At 38.5% G+C, this 21284-nt stretch overlaps 2 protein-coding genes across 3 annotated transcripts in view; one reads left to right on the top strand and one right to left on the bottom strand.

Moving 5' to 3' along the window:
- The window catches only part of LOC139690426 (putative fatty acyl-CoA reductase CG5065), a 25962-nt gene extending 9407 nt beyond the window's left edge, over positions 1 to 16555 (top strand). Inside the window, exons 2-8 of the mRNA XM_071587876.1 lie at positions 373 to 639; positions 8100 to 8245; positions 12509 to 12618; positions 13492 to 13684; positions 14892 to 15131; positions 15225 to 15482; positions 16381 to 16555. Coding sequence (XP_071443977.1) covers positions 373 to 639; positions 8100 to 8245; positions 12509 to 12618; positions 13492 to 13684; positions 14892 to 15131; positions 15225 to 15482; positions 16381 to 16555 — 1389 coding nt within the window. The remainder of the gene's footprint in view (positions 1 to 372; positions 640 to 8099; positions 8246 to 12508; positions 12619 to 13491; positions 13685 to 14891; positions 15132 to 15224; positions 15483 to 16380) is intronic.
- LOC139690319 (abasic site processing protein HMCES) lies at positions 16393 to 21284 on the bottom strand. Of its 2 annotated transcripts, XM_071587701.1 has the most exons (7): positions 21117 to 21284; positions 20776 to 21019; positions 20390 to 20581; positions 20190 to 20291; positions 19911 to 20018; positions 19700 to 19836; positions 16393 to 17338 (listed from the first exon to the last, which is right to left on the bottom strand). In XM_071587701.1, exons 1-7 carry the CDS (start codon positions 21134 to 21136, stop codon positions 17173 to 17175), a joined length of 969 nt encoding a protein of 322 aa, XP_071443802.1. In that variant the 5' UTR covers positions 21137 to 21284; the 3' UTR covers positions 16393 to 17172. The 2 variants fall into 2 exon arrangements, with proteins under 2 accessions (XP_071443802.1, XP_071443801.1); XM_071587700.1 differs by having other exon boundaries at positions 20776 to 21181.

Genomic DNA, 21284 nt, shown 5'->3' with positions numbered 1-21284 from the left:
TTCGGCTGGTGAAGACTCCGGGAACTTTGCATTCAAGTAGATACATGCACATGATTCACTTCGAGTCCACAACTCACCAAATAAGTCTCGGAAAGATCGGGGTGCCCTCGTTTTACCCTTAAATTCCCATTGGCCCAGCATCATTGAACTCAAGCGAACAACAAAAACAAGCTCAGACGAAAAATAATACAACTCATTGTGTACGAGTGAGATCGATTACAAAACCTCCCTGACGTCACCGTCTCGAACATCCCGCACGGTCCAATTTTCTGCCCCATCCCCTTTAGTTCTCCCTCAACCTACTCTACCCACCCCTCCTCACCTCCACGCCGTCTTGATTCACTTTCGTTTTTCTGTCTCCCTACCGAACAGCTCTTCGAGCGATTACGCAAGGAGAGGCCAGGGTCGGAGACGAAGGTCACCGCCATTCCTGGCGACATCCACCCCGAGGACGGCGGTGGTCCCAACGGCCTGGGGATCAGCGAGGGGGACGAGATGGAGTTCCTGGGCAAGACGTCGGTGGTGTTCCACTGCGCCGCCACGCTCCGGCTGGAGGCGAAGCTCAAGGACGCCATCAACACCAACACCGCGGGCACATGGAGGATTCTCCAGCTTTGCCGAAGGATGCCCAATCTAGTGGTGCGCTCACCTTCGTCTTCTTAAGATTCGGTTTCCGGAGTTCATGTCTCCGCTTCCCTTCGGGTCGGCCAAAAGGAATTATAGCACATTCATAACGGGGTGCGCCGCTCCGTAGAACCACAGCCCTTTCTAATTTTACCCCTTCCAGGTCGTGCTGAAAGGGGGAAATTAGAAAGGGCCGCATCGAGAGATCGTACGGGGTGGTTGGAAGGAACTTAACCCTTGCTCAGAAAGAATTATCGAAGACAATGGTCACAGCGGTTTCCGTATTACACAATTATTTATTGAATTGAAAAAGCCTTTATCTATCTAAGTACGGTGCTCCTGAAAATCACGAGACATTCAAGGGATCAGATAGAATGCAAAATTATATCACGTGGGGGAGAAGATTTAGGGGCCACGTATGCCAGACGTCGACTGGATATGGCAAAGATCGGCGTCCACAATTAGCTATTACAATTAGTTTCGCTTCAATTCGTAATATAATGAATTACTCAGAAAGAGCCTCTTTCAAGGCTCGGATGGAAAATGTATCGTGGTCCAAATACGTCAAATTAACTAAAGACAGAAATTCAGTTTTAAGGGAAGTTAATAACTTTCTTGCCTGACGATATGACGTTCTCACCGCGTTCGGGTTAATTTCAATTCATTTTGAATTAGTTGTGTCACGAATGGACACCAAAATTTTAATTGTAGAGGGATTTTAATGAGCATCTCTAATTTTATGTTAAGCTATTTTTAGGATCTTTAACGACTAGAGTGGGTGATTTTAGACGGACTCATTAAGACGATCGATAAATATTAAATTATTTGGCCGTTTTAAATAAATATTAAAAGGCCATAGATTCAATTTTAGGTTGTCCTTCCAAGATTTACTTCGTGGTGCGACTCCTTGCAAACGGTTTTTATCAATTGAACATAAAATAAGATGTGCACAAATAAAAAGCGCGCAGAAAAATCCTAGATCAATTATGTACGGACGGACATATTAATTCGGACGCGTATATTAAAGACTTACAGATGTGTTTAACGTTCAGTTATCAAGCTGACGAAGGATGCGTGTCGACGGAAAAATAAGAACCTCTTTGACTGTTTTATTTAGTGTCCCCCCATGCTAAAATTAGTCTCTACTTCATTCTATTAGGCCGTATGTCACTAGATTTAAATACATTTATATGCATATAAAGTCTCAAGCCTTATACTATTTATACTAAGACACGGTGTTAGCCCGAGCGCGGGCGTTTTCCCAACTTGGGCACCACGCGAATCGGACCATGTAGCCGCATGATGCGCCGCCGTATTCGTTATTTCTATGGCTGCCGTCCGTACCTGCTCACAATCGTGCGCGGGGACTTGTTTCCCGGAAGCAGGGAGGGACGGAACAAAACTCGAACCAAGCAGGCGAAGACAGCGACGGGTCGATCGGCGCACTTACCTAGGTCAAGAACTTTCCACCGTGAATCAGGGCAGCATTGCAGAGGAAAGTAAATAGCTACACGGTCGAAACCGGTTACGGCAGTGAAATTTTGAAACCCGAACGGAGTAGATAAATGTGAGTCAATGCGCAGATGCCCACACCGTATACACATGTATAAGTATGAATGTGGGGAAATTTAGCCAAACCTTTTGCAGCTTTCTTAGAAAGTCCATCTGTAAGCTGCTTTCATCTCCTTTCAGAGGAAGTCCGAGGAAGATTTCGAATTGCATTCAACGTCTTACAGAAACTATATTGAAGCAAAATAACATGCTTTATCTTACTATGTGTAGGGATGCGCATGATTTTTGATTCACGCGCGTAAAGAAAAACTATGTGTGTAATTCATTATTTTTAAACTAAGAGAACATCGACATATGGATATTTGGGAGTTTTTTGGCTAAATATTTTTAACATGCAGCATAGGAGAGTAAAAGTGCAATCCTTGGGTTTGTTTTCATTCTATATCCCTTCTGAGTCATTAGGTTCTCTAAACTACTGTATTTTATTAGCGGCTAATTAGTAAACAATTAATTGATTGAGCGATCTCATGAAACACTCCCGACTTAATTGCAGACATTTAATTACGTGAATATTTCTCAATAGGAGCAATGACCGTAAGTAGCATTCAGTCTTTACCATCACTCAACCCCTAAAAAAATGCAAAACAACTTTTGGGCTATTAAATGCATGCGACAAATTCATACCATCGATCCTTTATTTTATAATTTCGCGTAACCATGACACCGACACCAATTTTGACATAATGAACGATGGAGGAGATAAAAAATTCTTTCGGTGATAATGCTCACCTGTGAATTTCACCGAATGAATAGAATGACGAGCCTCGGGAAAAATGAGACTTCAATTCCGCAAAATGTTTAAATACTCTCTTCGAGGAAAGGAGCGAAAATTCGTGCGAAAAATTTACACTCGCCTTTGATTCGAAAATTAATTTTGAGGCCATTAACCCTGGAGTAGTTACCTTAACTAACGAGAAGACTCGCCGAAATACCTTTGTTGCGCCACTACGAAAGCAATGAGATTCGGTGGGGGGGAGGGGGGGGGAGCTCACCCAGACGTACGATTGCCACCGTCGCTGGAGCGCATTCCTCCTTCCATTGACTCAGCAGCGTTGCGACGCGGCATGGTGCTCGATATCAGGTCTTCCGCTCCGTCACGAAATTCGATCGATCATTGGAGCAAAGATGGAATGGCACTTATTAGGAGAATAAAAGCGCCGGCGCTTTTGAAGTCTCTTACTCAGAAGGAAGAGATGAATACGATGCACTTCGACGCGCACCAAGTCCCATCTCCAATAATATTTTAAGAATCACACGAGATCCAGATGAGGTCTCCCCTCCGCCCGCGAAATAATCCCCCACTGCATGTTGTAATGGCGTCACCGCTTCGGACAATGAATCCGAAAGTCCAGTTGCCTAATTATGTTTTCTTTCACCGGTCCTCATCCATCCATCCCAAACAATGGCAACCTTAAATGGATTCGGCCGCCCGACATTATCTTTGTTTGAAATCCGAATTCTACTTGTGGCAGCGGCACATTTGCCAATGTAAGCCGTTACTCTTTTAAACGTCACAGTGTAGTTATTTTTTCCGACCCTTAATGGTGACACACACTGAATATAATTTAATTTTCTACGTGGGATTTTGTTGAAGTTATGTCAAATTTGCAGCGATTAATTTTGGCAAAGCGCATAAAGCACACTCCTAGAGGTATTCCACTTCATGAGCCAAAAATCAGGTCAGAGTCACTAATTTAGGGTTGGCACAAAGAGATCAGGTACTTTTAATAAAAAATTACCAAGGCTAGCGGCTATATTTAATCCCAGGTGCAAAAACGCAGTTCACTGTAGTGAAAATCTTCGCTCGCTGCCAAACGAAACGCGAAGGCATTAAAACTACTGCCGTATCATCGGGGACCCTCGGAGATATCCCCCCCACCGTATAAATTGTGCCCCAGTTTTCCCAATCAGCGGTGACAACAGATATACTAGATGCTTGATTTAGAACCGATTCCCGCATAGAAAGACCTTTGCTTTTCCAGCAAGGTTCATAAGCTCGATGGTCCGGGGAAAAATGTTTCGCTCTTCATTTTCGACAAAAGACTAATGTAATATTTGCAGCTTTATTTCCATTTCCCCAGTTCCAATTGGTTTCAGCATATATATTGGCACACGTCATCTGAGATGTTTTTAGAGCATTACGACTCTGAGATAACACTGGGATTGCGCCCGTCATCTTTTCACCGAAACAATCCGGCGTGCGCATCGCCAATTATCAACGCGCTCACCGCCATAATATGGCCGCATTCAGTTTAAAATGAGATAAGACTTCAATGCGACACAATACGACCGGTGGAAGAAAAGAAATGCCATATATGTAAACAATGGACCCTTGATGACTGAATTTATGGACGCACGAAACTGCTTTCACAAATTCTATTCGTGAAAATGCGATCTACTCAAACGAGAATTCTACTTGTGGCTGTACTTTTTCATCAATTGCAATAATTTTGGCCATATCGTACATCACACGCGCTCGCGGGATAACTATGGGCATATAGAGTCCAATGATTGCATTTGATTGCTCGATTTGACTTTTAATATTTAAAAAATTCAATCTTTGATGAATCATCCTGAATTAATTATCACAATGCCACAGAGAAGAAAGAGAGAGGTGACACAATTGCCCGTCAAAAGCTTTTCCTAATTTACAAACGGTAGGAAACGAACACTCCTTATCGATGGCCTGAAACATTTCTTCCACTACTGCAATAGCATACAATACAATAATGGCTAGAGGGGTGAAATATATTTTTTAAATGTTCATATCAACGAAATACTCGTACATTCGACCTTACTTGGATGCAATATTATTTTCTGAAAGGACACCATCTTCTCCCTTTGATCTAAGTAAATTCACATGACCAACGGTGCAATTATATAACGTTTAAGTACCAAATTCACCACGGAGACGTCGTGTGGGACAAAAAATCGACGAGTTCTTCTCTTCCTCCCCCCCCTCCTCAAGTAAGGTGAAAATATAGTGCAGAGAGGGAGAACTGGAGAGAGGCCTGGGGGGGGGGGGAGGCTGGGACGAGTAAAGAGACTGCGGGAAACAAAAATAGCTCGTATGTCAATAAATTGGTCCCCCGTGTGAGACTGGTGGAGAGGCCACTTACGCTAGTCGTTTTTCTCCTCTCTCGCTCCGCTCCCTCGTATAGACGCCTCGCTTTCTTGCTTGCTTTGAACGCTAGGCAGAGACCCCGTCACAGTCACTCCACTGTTTGACAATAAAGACACCGGGCGGTGGGGGGGGGGGGTTGCAGACGAAGAACGGAGCCCACCTCCACCCCCAGGTTACTTCACTATTACTCGAGACGTTCCCTTGACTCAGTTAAACTCGGGAGAAGGACGAACCGACGAAGTCATAACTAACCGCGACGTTTTTGAGCTATTTCCACAACTTGGACGCATTCATCGTGTGGGTCCATGGGCGTTCATTACCCATAAACTTCCAAGCATGTTTTTTCAATCCGCATGCATTATTGTGGCCCACGGGAACAATAAGATTCAAATGGGTCCTCAACTAAAATTAAATCACATTTCCACCTCATCATACGTCCTTCATAACCTCTTGGTTGGGTAAGATATCTAAGGAAGGGCATATAATGGTTTTTAATGTGCATTAATCACATACCCCCTAAGGAACAGTAATATAATTAGATTCCAAGGAATGGTAGAAGAAAACTCTACAATTCCACTATGCATTATAACTCAAAGCCATAGTTCGTGTGCAGCATCATCAGGACCTGATGATGTTGAGCATGATGGAGAAACCATGGCCGTGTGTTTTAATAATCAGCTGAATTGCATTTTTCCTGCAATTCCTCGGAATATGGAGAAATTCCACACAACTAAGCCTGAGAAAATGTCGTACAATGTAATTAGACTTAAGAAGCTTTTCACCTATGTATCTTCAATAGCCATTTAAACAGAATGGTTAATTCAGGTAAAAATAAGAACGATTGACTCTTTATAAGATATATATCTGAAAACACATTTCCTCCATGAACTGCCGTTGGTCCCAATTAAAGGATTTCTCACCGATGAATAAGGAGAGTTTAGCGTTCATTCACCAAGGTCTTATCGCTAGCATTGCAGTAACTACCACTATCCTACGCATTGTAACTTCCATTCTTATGCTTGTACAATCTTTAACCTTCATTGATCCCATCGTTGTTTTCTCTTCTGTAAGACTTGAACTTAGTTTGATTTTACGACTCCATGTCATACTGCCTCAAGGAGTGTAAAAAGTGGCACCTTTCAGCGGAATGACGCGAATGAGGAGAAAGCCAATTGAAGGGGCTGACAGGTAATTTGGCAGTTCTCAGGAGATTCTCATCTCCTGAGAACTTTAGCGAAGTACTCGATTAAAAAAAAACTCATTTTTAATCTCAGGAGATTGAACATTATGGACTAAATACGAAGAGACCTCACAGAAGGCAAGTTTATCAACCTCCCACAAAATGCCTATTCAACGACAATGTGCGTGACAATATGCGAAAGATACTCAGAAAATTTTCATGCATTGGAATGTATTCATCTAAACGCGTACACCGCCATTCAGTTCAACGAGATGATTGTCTCAAGGAAGAGATGAAAGTTATATAACTATGATAAATATCACATGGCTTGATTTTCCAGCCGGCCCTAATAGTTCGGTGCGGTGTACAAGTACCCTATTGAACTTGAGTACTTCTTGCACTGTAACTTTAGTCGTTCCGAGCACCTTATCAAGTCTATCTATCTATCAAGTCTATCTATCTATCAAGTCATCACATCTATCAAGTCAGTGACTACTTTTATGACTACATTTTAATTCGAAATTTCAGTTCTAAGCTCATTGAGACTTCTATACCCGACGTAATACCGATGAGGAAATGCTATTGGTTATGTGCAGTTGTTGTTATTTTGTCGTTCTAACTCCTATAGTTTACACCTTCTTTTTAACGGCTTTTTCTCGGCGAACCGATATGAAGTCACAGATAGATGGGTAGTTTGTCCCCTAGAATAAATACTCATCCATAATATGCTTTCATCTACTTTTAAATGATATTTTGAAAATTTAAACACTCTCTACATAATAGATATTGCTACATTAAGTTGCAGACGAGAATTTTACCTCAGTAATAATCAGAATAAAACAGGACTGATATGTATACGGATGCATTCATTGTTGCCAATTCTTGGCCTTGAACTTGTCCCAACCCATGTAACTGAACGTCTGAAAATACAATGTATCATGCACAAGGATAACAATTTTCCAATTTATATTCTTAACTTTGATGGGATTACAGCTCAGATAACAAACGAGTGAGTTCTTCTGGAGGAGAGCTTCTCTATTGCTTACTACAGCGAGACTTACCTTAAACTCTTTTGAGGAAAATCCCAACGGAGGGCTACATTAATCTCATATTATTTTAAAAGTAAATCCTAGCGCTGATAATACAATTACTATCGATGATCTCATGAAAATTTCCGGTTAACGAAACGCTAATAGTACAGGTATGACCCCGTATCGATTGAATCGATGGAAATCTAAGAACCAACAGTTCTCTGCCCGCAAAAATAAAAAAATCATTCGAGCCCCGGCGCGAATGATTTTTTATCAGTTATTCACGAGCGACTTATTTCGCGCCCCACGCTCTCTCATGTTTAAAATCTTCCAATGTTTTGCAAACTGCTCGACTGTGCACCAGTCTTCAAACACCAGACTCGAATAATTTCATGCCGGTTTACTTATGCCACATGCCTTCCACGGTCAAGCGGCCTCCTCGACTTTTCTTTTCAAACATACGGGACAACCCAAACAAACGCAAACCTATTGACGCAGTCTCCCACAAAGGAGAGATCAATCACTGGGATGCTTTCATCTTTGTTCCATGTCGCCGTCGCCCTTGAAGGCTTTTATTCACCTCTCGACGGCCTTCTGTCACGTCGACCACGAGGTGCTGGAGGAGAAGACTTACGCCACTCCCATTGATCCGGAGGAGATTATGAGATGCGTCAAGTGGATGGACGATGCCATGCTGGACTCCATAACCCCTAGGTAACGTATTTAAACCTCCGCACTCCTCCCACCCCAACGTAAATTTCGTAAGATCTTCTCCTCAATCATAAGGCTCGTAAGCCACCGTAGGGTGTCAACCGTTACAATTCGTCTTTCGCACCTTTTATAACTCTTCTCCGGGGAGTAAATGTATCAAACTTCATCGGAGGAGTGTTTTCCTAAACCATCACACAACGTAGCGTGTATACGATCGCTCAACAAGGTCCACAACAACCATCATCGTAGTCGTTTCCGCCACTGTGCACAATTATTTCTTTTCCTTCGCGACGCGGATCAAAAATTAATATTTTTTTAAATGATAAATTAATTCTTATACGATAATGATAACTATTAGAGGTAAGGGTTACATTTTAAGGTAATAGTTTCCTCTTCCAAGAACTACAATCATATTGAAAAATCAGTGCTTTGACTACATAAGGAACACTATCTTTGTGGGTTCAAGTTTATTAGAGTGCTATTTGACCTAAACTGACCAGTAGGGGCAGTCCTTTATTGGTTGGCCAACCACCTGCCTACCAAAAGATAAAGATCTCAAAATCCAATCCACTAACCTCTCACAAAAGTGACTGACAAGTGTCTCAAGATTTAAAGCCACCTGGCTGCCGCGAAAAACGTTTAATTTTTACGTCAATTGTTGTTGGTGAAAGGTTTTCTTGAACATTCCCACTTCAGGAAATTCGTTTACTACTACTTTTAATTCAATACGAATTAAGTCATGATGTAGACACAATATTAGGATTTTTTAATATATATATATATATATATATATATATATACGTCGTTAACGTCTTTGCCGACTTTGATTTCCGAGGGTGTGCAATTAGACGCAGAATAAGATCCTGGTTCCATCTAATCTCGATCCAGTTCTTATCAAGCAAAACAGGTCATTAGAAATAAAAAATTAATAGCAATGATCTCCAAATAAATTGACGCAAAATACTTTCCAAAATGTGAACATTCCAAACGAATCTCGCTGTATTCATTTGCATTTTTACCCCAATGCACAATTTAAATCCACTATGCACACTTTAAAGAAACGGCAAAATTTAAACGAAAAGAGCAATTTTATACGACCTAACTGGTTAAAATATATGGGGAGGATGATATTGAAATCGTGAGGAAGAATAAATATCCAAATTCTTAAGTTTGGTGCTCATGACTGAAAATTATACTAAATATCGAACACCAATACATACACATTATTAGCTATTAAGGGAGACAACCTATATCTAAGGTCATTTGTGATATTAAGGATAAGTGTGTACTTTGGTAGGGGTAGGATATTAAGGAAATGGAGAAAGAGTGGACCGAAACCCTGCGTCGGCATTAGAGCCAAGGAGTCCACAGTTTAAATGTCCCATCCTGCCGACGGCGTACTTACTAAGTGCCCTCCAATACGTACCTCAAGTAGTGATCGGGATACCAATGAAAAAGGGTGTCGGAATGGTGCGATGGCTAACGTACTGGTCTCCCGCCTAGAGGGACCGGGTTCGAATCCTGGAGATTCAGTGGCATCCCGATACCTACTTGAGATGTTTTGAGGAGAGCGCTTTGAGTGAGTATCCTGCCGTCGAATGGGACGTTAAACTGCGGATCCCTTGGCGCCTTTCGATAGGAATTGGCTCATGCCGACGCCGGGTTTCTCTCCACCCTTCAGTAGTAGTAGTTTTGAGGGGAGGCGACCGACAGCTGAGGTCATTTGCGCCATAGGGGATGGATAGGAAAGGATGAAGGGTGGAGAGAAACCCGGCGTCGGCATTAGCCTACTCTTTACGAAAAGCGCCAAGGGGTCCGCAGTTTAACGTCCCATCCGACGGACGGCGTACTCACTCAAAGTGCCCTCCACAAAGCACCTCAAGTAGGGATCGAGATACCTCTGAAAAATATTCAACACCGCCGGGATTTGAACCCGCGCCCTCAGGGTGGGAAGCCAGTACGTTAGCCGCCGCACCATCTCGATCCCCTCCACCCTTCATCCTTTCCTGCCCATCCCTAATGGCGCAAATGACCTCAGCTGTCGGTCTCCGTCCCTAATACTACTACTACCAATCAAAACTTCTGCCACCTCAAGAATTCGAACTCTGGCCCTCGGGATGAGAAACCAGAACATTAGCCCCCGCATCATCCCGATTACCACATATGCGTGCTGAACATGAAAAGTAAATGCTTGAATATTAGTCGTTTTGGGAATCAGTTTGGTGCGGTGGCTAAAGGCTTCCCACCCTGAGAAGCTTAGTTCACGGGCGGTGGATGAGAGTGATATCTCGATCATAATTGGGGTGCCATGTGGAGAGGACTCAGTCAGAGGGCTGTTACGTTAATTCAATCTTCCGTCATGGGACGATCTGTGCTTACCCTTCATGGCGCCTCTCTTTAGGAGTAGGTGCATTCGAGAGAGGTCTGCGATCCTCCGCGACCTCTGGTAATACGTCTTCTGCCTCTAATTTCCTGCCTAACCCTAATGCCACCAAGTGGTCTCTGCTGTCGATCAACTCAAAGAATATCTCCAACGATAACTAGGATACGAAGCAAAAGAGAGGCCTGAGATTGAAGCAACGTGCAGTAATCTCCTTGATTTCTAACAGTGGAACTGTCGGAATAGCCAATTATTTCGAAACTGGTGGGCTAACTTACGTGATTGATACACCTCGAAAATTCCCGAAAAACATTCGTCAACAACTCATTTCAGCGATGAAACGGTATGTCATGGTAGAGCAGATAAATCCTCCATGACATGGCAAGCCCGAAACCTGTTACGACGCGCACCACAGACTAATATTTTTTTATTGGAAAAGGGCATTCATAGAATTACCCAAGATACGGAAGCACGAAAATGCATCGCATGTCCCTCTGGGCATTACGAATTAGACCAAGACCATAACAATGGGAAAAGCAGAGAGGGAGGCAAACGTTTTCATCCGACGTTTACACTTTTTTTATGAAATCAATTATCTCCGCCAAGTCATCCTTTTCTTTTCTAGAGGCAGGTTTTAATGTGCCTAGGTTCCAAGTTTTATCACGACGCAATGTAAAATAGAGCCATTGCACGCTCTGACAAATATTTCAGGTTTAAAATAAGAACATTTAATTTCAATAACAAATCCCAAGAATACATGGTACCTTAAAATCATGCTCACGAAGTTAGGTTGAAGCCGAGGAGTCCCAGAAGGGTCACCCAGAATCAAACCTCACTCCTCCAGTCAGTAGGCATATGCTCTACTACTTGATCTACCACTTCACGTACTCTAAATCATACTGCGAAACCACGCTGCATTCAGATAGCAGAGTAATAAACGCGGATGGAAAACATTCTCAAAGATGATTGGATTTTATGTTTTTGCCAAGGAAATGAAAATCGGACGTAGGAATTATTGTAGAAGTGCAAATCTTCCGGGACTTTTTTCTTCGGTATTTTCGAAATACCAATGGAAGGTCAGGCCGGTTAGCAGGTAGTCAACAAGATAAATTGTTTCTCTCCAAATCGATTTTTTTTCATGGAGAGAGAAAATAAGGTAAAACCAAATTAATGGTATTGGTATCAGTAATTAAACGTTGAAAAAAACGCAGGATTATTATTTCAAGTATCGGTAGCTAAGTTTCTTTCAAAGCATCAGACAAATTTCTTGTGCCATTAACAGAGAAATATTTTTTATTAACACTTCAATGTGTACCACTTTCAACAAATTTTAAACTCTAGCCCAGTACCAAGAATTTCTTGCCTGGGTAACTGGGCCAAGATAATACCACTCAGGATTATCAATAGAAGCTGGGAACTGGTATTTATTTTACTTCATCTCAGTGCTAACCCCTTCAATACATAAATGCTAATTTTCAATTACTGGCCATTTATCATATTCCTTCAAGTAATTCAGCTTTCTTGACAAAGCACATGGCGAAGCACCAGCATAACTATTCTTTCATTACCAATACATGTAATGTGTATTTTTTTGGCCACATGAATAAGCAGAAAATGTAATCTATTTCCATTGAAAAATGTAAAAAAGCCATTTCTGTCAACATATTTATCTGAAGCAGTCTTCAGAAAGCTTATACCTCTCAGTAAGTTGTTAAGATTCAATTATGCAGCAACATCATTGGGATTGACGACAAATACTAACAAAATTTTTAAAATGAATAATAAATTTGACATACCTAAATAACACTCGTTACCACAAGCACTCCATGATTGAAAATATCTACAAGAATACCGTAAATTACCTATTACTTTTGTTGCATTTGCAGGTTGCTCCATCCACACCCCAACACCTACACATTCTCTAAGCGCTTGGCTGAAACTTTAGTTGAAAACGAACGAAAATACATGCCTGTGGCAATTGTGAGACCTTCCATTGGTAAGTACATGATGTTTATTTACGGAAAAATCACTAGGAAAGTGTATTATGGCAAGATAGTTCTAGCTTTTGGAGTATCAGCTATAGGAACAACCTTTTTAGGAACTTTAACAATTTGCAATAGGTATTTCATTCAAATAACTGAGGTCTTAATTACCAAAAAGTTGGAAAATTCATAATTGTACTTCATAAGTGAATGCTGTACCCCAGTTAATATGATTTTACTAGGTTATTTGGTTAGGCTTAGTTTATTATTAGTAAACGAATATGCATGTTCTATTGTTTACTTATATGTCGATAAAAACTGAACATATAATATTAATTTGCATTACAACATTAAAATTAAGAGGCTTACATACACGAAGTAGATTAAATCAATCTAAAGAGCTCACCATTAATTATACAAAAAGGGAAGCATACACTACCATTCCTATCTACCATTTATTAGAATCATCTCAATATAATAGTAATAAATAGCATGTCACATTAAACTCAAGAGTGAAATGCTTATTTAGGATAGCAGCATCCTCTCACATTAAAACTTTGGAATTAACAGATTAGGCACTCAATTCATTAGCCTGCATCTATTCAACCATGAAAAATAAAAATTGAAAACTCAAAATAGTGTTATTTCAGTGAAAAGTTCAATGGAATACAGTGAATGTACTCACAGCAACTAACACATGATTACATACTACTTTAAATTCATGCACAAGTTTAATTATACACACATCCATCAGCTATAATCATTGGTATTCTCAGGGAAGGTAAGATATCCTTGCTGGCAATTTAATTGTGAAGGGAATGTTCAAAAAGCAAGATGTAATAGAAAAAGGGAAAATTATTTTACCTTAAAGTGTTATTCTTTTTCAGTCACACCAGTGTGGCAACAACCTGTTCCAGGATGGGTGGACAATCTCAATGGGCCTGTTGGGCTTATGGTGGGAGCAGGGAAAGGTGTAATAAGAAGCATGCATTGCAAGGGTGAATACCATGCTGAAGTTATTCCTGTTGACATGGCCATTAATGCCATGATTGCATCTGCCTGGAAAGTTGCAACCAGCAAGTGAGACAACTCTTTAACTTTCAAACAAAAAGATATTTTGTTTGGTTAATGAACAAATATAAAGTTGTAATTCATTTTATGATCCCTTCTTAAAATCAACATACAAAGAAATAGGTGTCTATTAAGAATCTTTTGAAAAGAGGTTTCTCAATTTAATAAGTATGTTTTGTTTTGAGAACAAAAACAAATATATATACAGGTACAGTATATATACAGTATGTTGAATGAGGCAGTCCAGTGAGTGGGGCATTGGACTACTGACCAACCTAGGTTCAATTCCTGGGGACATTTCTGGGAACCCACAGCTTTACCCAAGCTGCGTGCTTTTATGATTGCCAGAACTTTCTAAGAAACCAAAGGTAGCATAGGAAATGAGCAAGAGGGGAGATCTGGTGTAGGAGAAGGGGACGGGAATGTACCAATTTTGGCTTACCTATTTAAGTAAATTCTCATGGTTCATTTTGAGCTACTGGGAATGTATTTTGAGCTACTTATTTCCAAGATGATTGAGCTTTAAGAATGAACTTAGTGATTGAACTTTAGACTCAAAAATTTTGGAATTTTACCTCGTTTTGAATAGCATAATTACCTATCCTATGAATTTTAAAAAGACGAGTTCAGTCCTCAATTTCTGTAATTAGTCTCTCTGAAATTTTTTACAAGGCAATTAAAATGAATGCCATCAGACTTGAGAAGTTAATAGTATCAGTGACCTTTATTAATTAAATCAGAATGAAGGTATTCTTTGATTTAATCAAGCAAACATTTTTACTGCCACAAAAACTCATGCAACATTTTTTTCCAGTAATCAAAGAAAAAATTAATCATTGTAGAAGCTAAACAAAGTAAAATTTCTCTAAACAATGAAGAATTGAAGTATTTTCATTTTATTTTGCCCTGCATTGAGCCAACCTAAAATTATTCTTATAAGGATACACTTTCACCTGACAAAGTCAATTCTAATGTGTCATTTTTTACAGTAAGTTCTTTATAGTAAAATAAATATTGAGTTAAAAAGTTCACAAAAATTCATTAGTGAGGGTTTATCCTAAAAATTAAAATTTTTTTACTCAATTTTACATAAAATGTATTTCTACAAGTCTAAATTTCAGGCACTATTTTTTTAAATTTTAGTTAATGGCAAAATTATACGCGTTTCATTGACCAGATAGTATCAACCCCAACTGAAGTATTTACTCCATTTCAGGGTGAAAGATATTCCAGTTTACAACCTTGCTCAGGCAGGTGTAAAACCTATCACTTGGAATGAAGTTCTGAATATAGCAAGGAAGCACATAAACGATTATCCATTTGAGGGTGCGGTTTGGTATCCAGATGGAAACATTCGCAGTACAAGGTTGGCCCACAACATATGTGTCATATTCCTTCACTTTTTACCAGCATACTTCATAGACTTTATGATGCTACTCTGCCGCCAAAAACGATTGTAAGTATAAATCTCTGCTATAATAATGAAATAATTAGGTAAAATACAGACAGGGGCATCAAATATTACTCGAAATTTAATTTCCTACACTAGCATGGTTCGAATCCAACGAAGGATACAGGATGGACTGGAGGTACTTCAGTATTTTACAACAAGGGAATGGAAATTTGATAACCAAAATTATTTATCTCTATCCACATCATTAAATACGGATGATCAAAAGATATTCTACATGGATTATGCTCCCCTAAATGAGGAAGAATATTTTAAAACAGTGCTACTAGGAGCAAGGCAATATTGCATGAAAGAGGACTTGTCAACACTTCCCAGTGCACGTAGGCATATTAGAAGGTAAGACAAGCCTTTGTAATAAATTGACCAGTATTATTAATCATAAACAATTATTATAGCGTTAATTTACTCCTAACAGCATCCCCAACCTTCTAGAGTTGACCTATTTCTATCTCTGGCAGAAATTTGTTCTTAGTAAAAAATATACGCACAAAACAAAACAATCTTGAGTAGATAGAAAGGGCCCAATTTAAGAAAATACTTGTACAGTATGAAACTCCTGAAACTTAACTTATGTAATATCATAATTTTTGTAAAAATACAATATCAAAAGTAATACCTGGTATATACTAACTAGTCATACTCATTTAAATTGCTTTTTTAAATTTATAACCTTATAAAAGAAATGGAACTTTGTATTGTGCATTCGAAATACTTTTCCTGCCCACTTTCATGTTAACATTAACAACTGAATCCTATTTGATAGCTCTATTTGTAAGAGGTTGTGCATTAATAGTGGAGTTACACTTCCTAGTGATTGCTAAGTACAATATGTGAATTGCTTTTAACACAGACATTCAAAATTTTGTCCCTAAAGGCTAAGAAAGTTCTTCTACAGATGTTGGAGACTACATGGCAAAATAGTGTCAAGGAATGCATGAATCATTTCAGAACTAAAAACTGATTTTGAATGCCTACCTTTATCGTTCAATTTATTGAATATTATTTTAATCACCTTCATGTATGCCATCATTTGTAAAACTGGCACTTAAAAAAAAAAAAGACATGCTGATGAATGGTAGAAAAGAATGGTATACTAACAGTTCTAATGCCTTTGATGAGCTCTAGTTAATTTAAGAAATCCACTTGGAAATGACTTTTATTACTCTAATAAAACATGCAATTAAAAATGCACATTGCGCAGGCATAAAATGATATAGTATCCTTTTTATTTCAGGATGTACTGGGTTGACAAAGCTTTCTCTGTACTATTTTATGGGCTTCTTTTATGGTTCATATTGTCATGGTTCAACACAGCCAAAGAACTTCTAGATGCTGGAGGTTCTGTAGTGAACAGCAGCCTTCAAAACATTCCAATTGTGAGAGCAGTATTTCAAGGACAAGAAATTTGACAGCAATAGAAAGTGAAAGTTCACATTTACTTAAATATAAAACCTGTGACACCTATATCTCAAAATAGTATGCCAGAACCTTCCAAAATGTCCAGGTAACACAAAACTGATAATTATAAACAATAATAACACACACAACTGATAATAAAAAAACTTGGTGATGATATCAAATGTAATACAAATGAATAAGAAATGAAAGCACAATATGCGACTAACAAAACTTTTCGTGAGTACCACCACAAATATCTAGACAGAAAACATATATCAAACTATGTCAGAACAATTAACTTGATGGAATTGACATGGAATGAAGAAAAATTATGAACAAGAAATACTGTTACTGCTGCAATATTTAAAATGCACTTCATTTTTTTTCTTTTTGTATCAATAAAATATGAAAATTATAAAGAGGCACTTGACAGTGCCAAATTTGTACTCAACAAGAACTACCATTAAAACATTTGAGCAAAAGTGCAAAGTACCCTTAGTATATGCATACAGTGATGCATATAAAATTTGCACAAGTAAATAAAAAAAATCTTTCAACCATGGAACAACCTTCATAAAAATAAAGATATTGCATATATTTTTTAACTTGAAAAATATAGCACTTTCATTTAGTCACCCTTACATTCATCTTCCTTGAGACGCTTAACGGGTGATGGATCAAAATTTGATTTATTCAAATTATCTGAGTCACTTTCAGATCCCTCCTGTTTCACCTTGCCTCGTTTTAGCCAAGATTCCATCAAAGAACTGCTAGCAGACTTCGGCTTTGAAGCCCTGGAACAACAAAAAATGATTTCCTATTCATACTAAAATTCCATATTTTCCAATGAACTTGAATAATTAATTCTCTACACCAATTAAGTGTCCATGGTTACCGAATTGGGAGCTTTATTTCATTAATTCACACACACTGGAGTGACAATGACAGGAAAAAAATGCAGTTTTATAGGGATCATATAGGGAAAAACGCAGATATTATAGGGATCATCACATTATTTTTACCGTATTGGAGGCCAATAGCCATGATTCACAAGAGGATCCATCTCACAAGACTATTTTAATCAACACATTACCTAAGACTGATATTAAGTGCAATGATAATCAAAATGATCACCATGCTCTGAATGAAAATAAGCTCAGAATTGAAATGTTGATTATATGTATATCTATCTATTTGAAGAACTACTACAAATACTTTATCCAACTTTTATTATCTATGTGACAAAATACAGGTAAGACTGGGATGTTTTTAGCAACGAATTTGCACTCAACTATTTCAAAATTACAGTGCATTTTTGTTCCTTTTAAAAAATGTGACACCTCACACAAGGGTTTAGACACTAAAAATTCTGAAATTTTCCCCCATTAGAAAGGATTTTCTATTCCCACATACATGTTATTATTTTTAAGGCAAGTTTCAGTCTAGCAATAATTGGAAACAACTGAAGGGTTTTGCAGTTTCCTGCAAGGTGAAGAATAAGAGAAGGGTTATACCCTAGGGATTACTAAGATATTGAAAGGTCAGGAGGAAAAACAAATGGGTAGAGCAAGAGAAAGGGAGATGGTTTGAATGGGGGCATGAACTAAACTCAGAATGAATATTTGAATGAGGATCTCGCTTTTAACAATAAAATTCTTCACAATCCTAAATATCCTAGAATATGAATTATTTCTCAATTTTGGGAACAAATAGTTCGGGCAGGGTAACACTTCAGGAAGTGAGCATGGATAAAATATAGAATTTACATTTCTTTTTTTATTCATGCGCGTATATCTACACTTTACCCTGCAAGCCCCCAAAAAGAGGAATAGCATGGTTTAGAATATGCAAGGATGATTATGTATACCAGCTCACTAAATTTCCATGACTTTGCATTTGCTGCCAAGAATTAATGAATTTGGATATTTCTACATCACCGACACTAGGCTGTTATCCTTTTGTATACTGATGCATCTGAACCCAGTATCCACACACCAAATAATGAAACCAAAAAGACTTTACAATTCAATGGATTACCATCTAGCACTTCGCTTCTATTTAATTTTGGAATAAAAAAAATGTTTAACTTACAGGAAAAAGAGAAACACTAAGTTTAAAATTTTAAGTTCCCAGATAACAAAGGGTAACAAATGAAATGAAATATGTACTGAGTAACCAAAATGCATTAACCCTTGATCACAAATTCAAAATATGACAACAATGCCCATAAATTGCTAACTGCTGACAAAGTTTCAGAAACAAAAACTATACCGGTCAATCACAATCAACATGGTGTCTCATATAACTCATAAGCCAGCACTATCCTTAATCAAGGTTGATCAAGAGAATGGGGACTAGGAATGAGATGCGTGAGATTAATAATTAATTCGAAATTATTCCAGTCTCTTCACTTCAGGAGGGTTGAACTACATGAACATTCACCCGATGACCCTGGGGTACTGAGTTCAAATCCTCAGGAGTGCCATTGGATAACTTCATCTAAAACACAAGTGAGACAACTCTCGGATAGGTAGAATTTTATGAAAAACCAAATTGTGAAACAGGGAAACGAACCAGTCTGCTTACCCTGAAAGTGTGAATTTCATTCACCATAAGGCTTGGTTTGAGGTGAGCTCTATCTTCACGCATCAAAACCAACCTTTGCGTCGTTTCATATAATATTTTCTTCTCCCTGCTTTACAGTGACAATCATCTCCTATTTGCAAAATTCCTCCTCTCTTTTTATCAGAGTGGATATCTAACAATCCTATGTCTTATGGTGGTTTCCAGGATTTTTAGATGGGTTATAAATAATTATAACACCCTCCCTCCTTCCTGTGCCTTAATTGCCAATAGGTCAGCATTTTCAAGCAAAAATTGCAACCCAACATCAACAGGGTTGTTATTACACAATCACTTAGTTCTGTTATAATATATTATACTAATACAATAACTATTGGTTATTCCTCTAGCATAATGACTGTACATAAGTCATGTTAGCGGAATAAGTAGCCCTCTAATATCACCACTGTAAAACAATATCAAAATCAGTCTATACAATTATTACAGTTCTACTTTAATTAATCTCATTCTTAAATCAAGAAACTACATCACTTAAAATTTAAAAATTGATTGGATCAATACAAAATTCTTACTTAGGCTTGTTACATCGTGGATCTTTGTTTCTGGCATTATTGACCATTGTATCCACAGGGTGCCATGACATATGTTTTGTTGGCTGAAGCAACTCGAGAGCTGCTCTAGCAGGAATTTTTCCATACTCCAACCAATTCTGAAAATGTAGAAACATCATTAAAGTAAGGGAAATAAAATTTCATTGCAAGATGGCCAAATTTAAATACATACCAACACAGCTTCTTCTTCATGCAATACAGCAGGCATTCGATGATGTAGCCAATTTAATGTTTCATTTGACTCCATAGTTATCACTGAGTAACTGTACGTATTTTCTTTCTACAAAAATCACAAATACATAATTAGGACTTTAAAATCTGGGAGAAATAAACTTGATTCTAAAATTAATATGCATCAAATTACTGTCCAGTTTATCACTATCGAATTCCTTAACGTTTAAAATTACAGGACAGCAGGCATCTTCCAAAAAAATATCTTTGTGACTACTACCCAAACATCAAAGAGCCCAGCTAACTTCAAAAGTTGTGGTCCTTGCCAGCCACATTCCTCACTCCAAGAGTCATTCCATGTTGATTGATCTTCAACTCGAATCTACCGATAAAAAACAACAGTTCAAAGGCATTTTTGACTAATAAATGACTTTGCGCGACTTAGAGAGAACAAGAATTTATCTAAAAGTCACTACTCACACTTTCGTTTTGAGGAGCATATATAAAGTATGGCTGCTTCTGAGATCCTTTAGTCGTCTGCCACTCATAAAAACCATCGCATAAGATAACACATCTTTGTCCTTTCTGAAGAGGACCGTTATACAGCCGTGATTCCATTACATTTTCTAATCGGCAATTGTTTGTTGTCAGCTTGTGGTTGTTGTAAGTCCCCTAATTAAATTTTATTAACAAAATTCAAAAGTGGGGATAACCCATTCCAAACCACGTGTCCATACTTAAAGCCTCAAACGTCTTTCAAGAAATTTATATCGAATATTTATAGACTGCATCGATGACAACATACTTAGTTAACATAAACATATTCATAACACGTGTAATTGCTTTCTCATGAATACTAATCTTACTTTGTGCCACGGAGGAATCATTCCCCAGATCATTGGATGAACAACAGGCTTATTCGGATCCGAAGTTAGGTTAGGAAAATGTTTTCCTGACACAAGAATAGGAGTAACATCAGTTGGAGCTACGTTATGCGATGGCTGATAACACCATTGATCGTTGGAATTCACCCACTCCGGTGTATAATATTTGTGCCCTTTAACATCTTTGAAACTGCAAGCTTTACAAATTCTGTCTGTTGACAGTGTACTGCAATTAAAGCAACACCACCGAATTCTGAGCATCAGTGCCTACTTAAATTTCCAAATATACTATGAATTGCTTATACATTTGATAGAATACGTACCAAGCTAATCTTCCACACATATTATGTTTCAGGATATTAAATCCCTTACTCTGGATAATCTGGGCCTCCCCTTTTGTATAACAAGTTTCTTACAGTTCAAATTAACTACAGAAAACGCCAACTTAGAGCAAAAGAGGTACGAAAATAAAAAATGGCGCGAAAGTTGAA

This window comes from Hetaerina americana, unplaced genomic scaffold, assembly GCF_022747635.1.
Source record: "Hetaerina americana unplaced genomic scaffold, ioHetAmer1.1.p SCAF_3, whole genome shotgun sequence".
In the NCBI taxonomy this organism is placed as follows: domain Eukaryota; kingdom Metazoa; phylum Arthropoda; class Insecta; order Odonata; family Calopterygidae; genus Hetaerina; species Hetaerina americana.
This window is presented reverse-complemented; position numbering and strand designations above follow the sequence as displayed.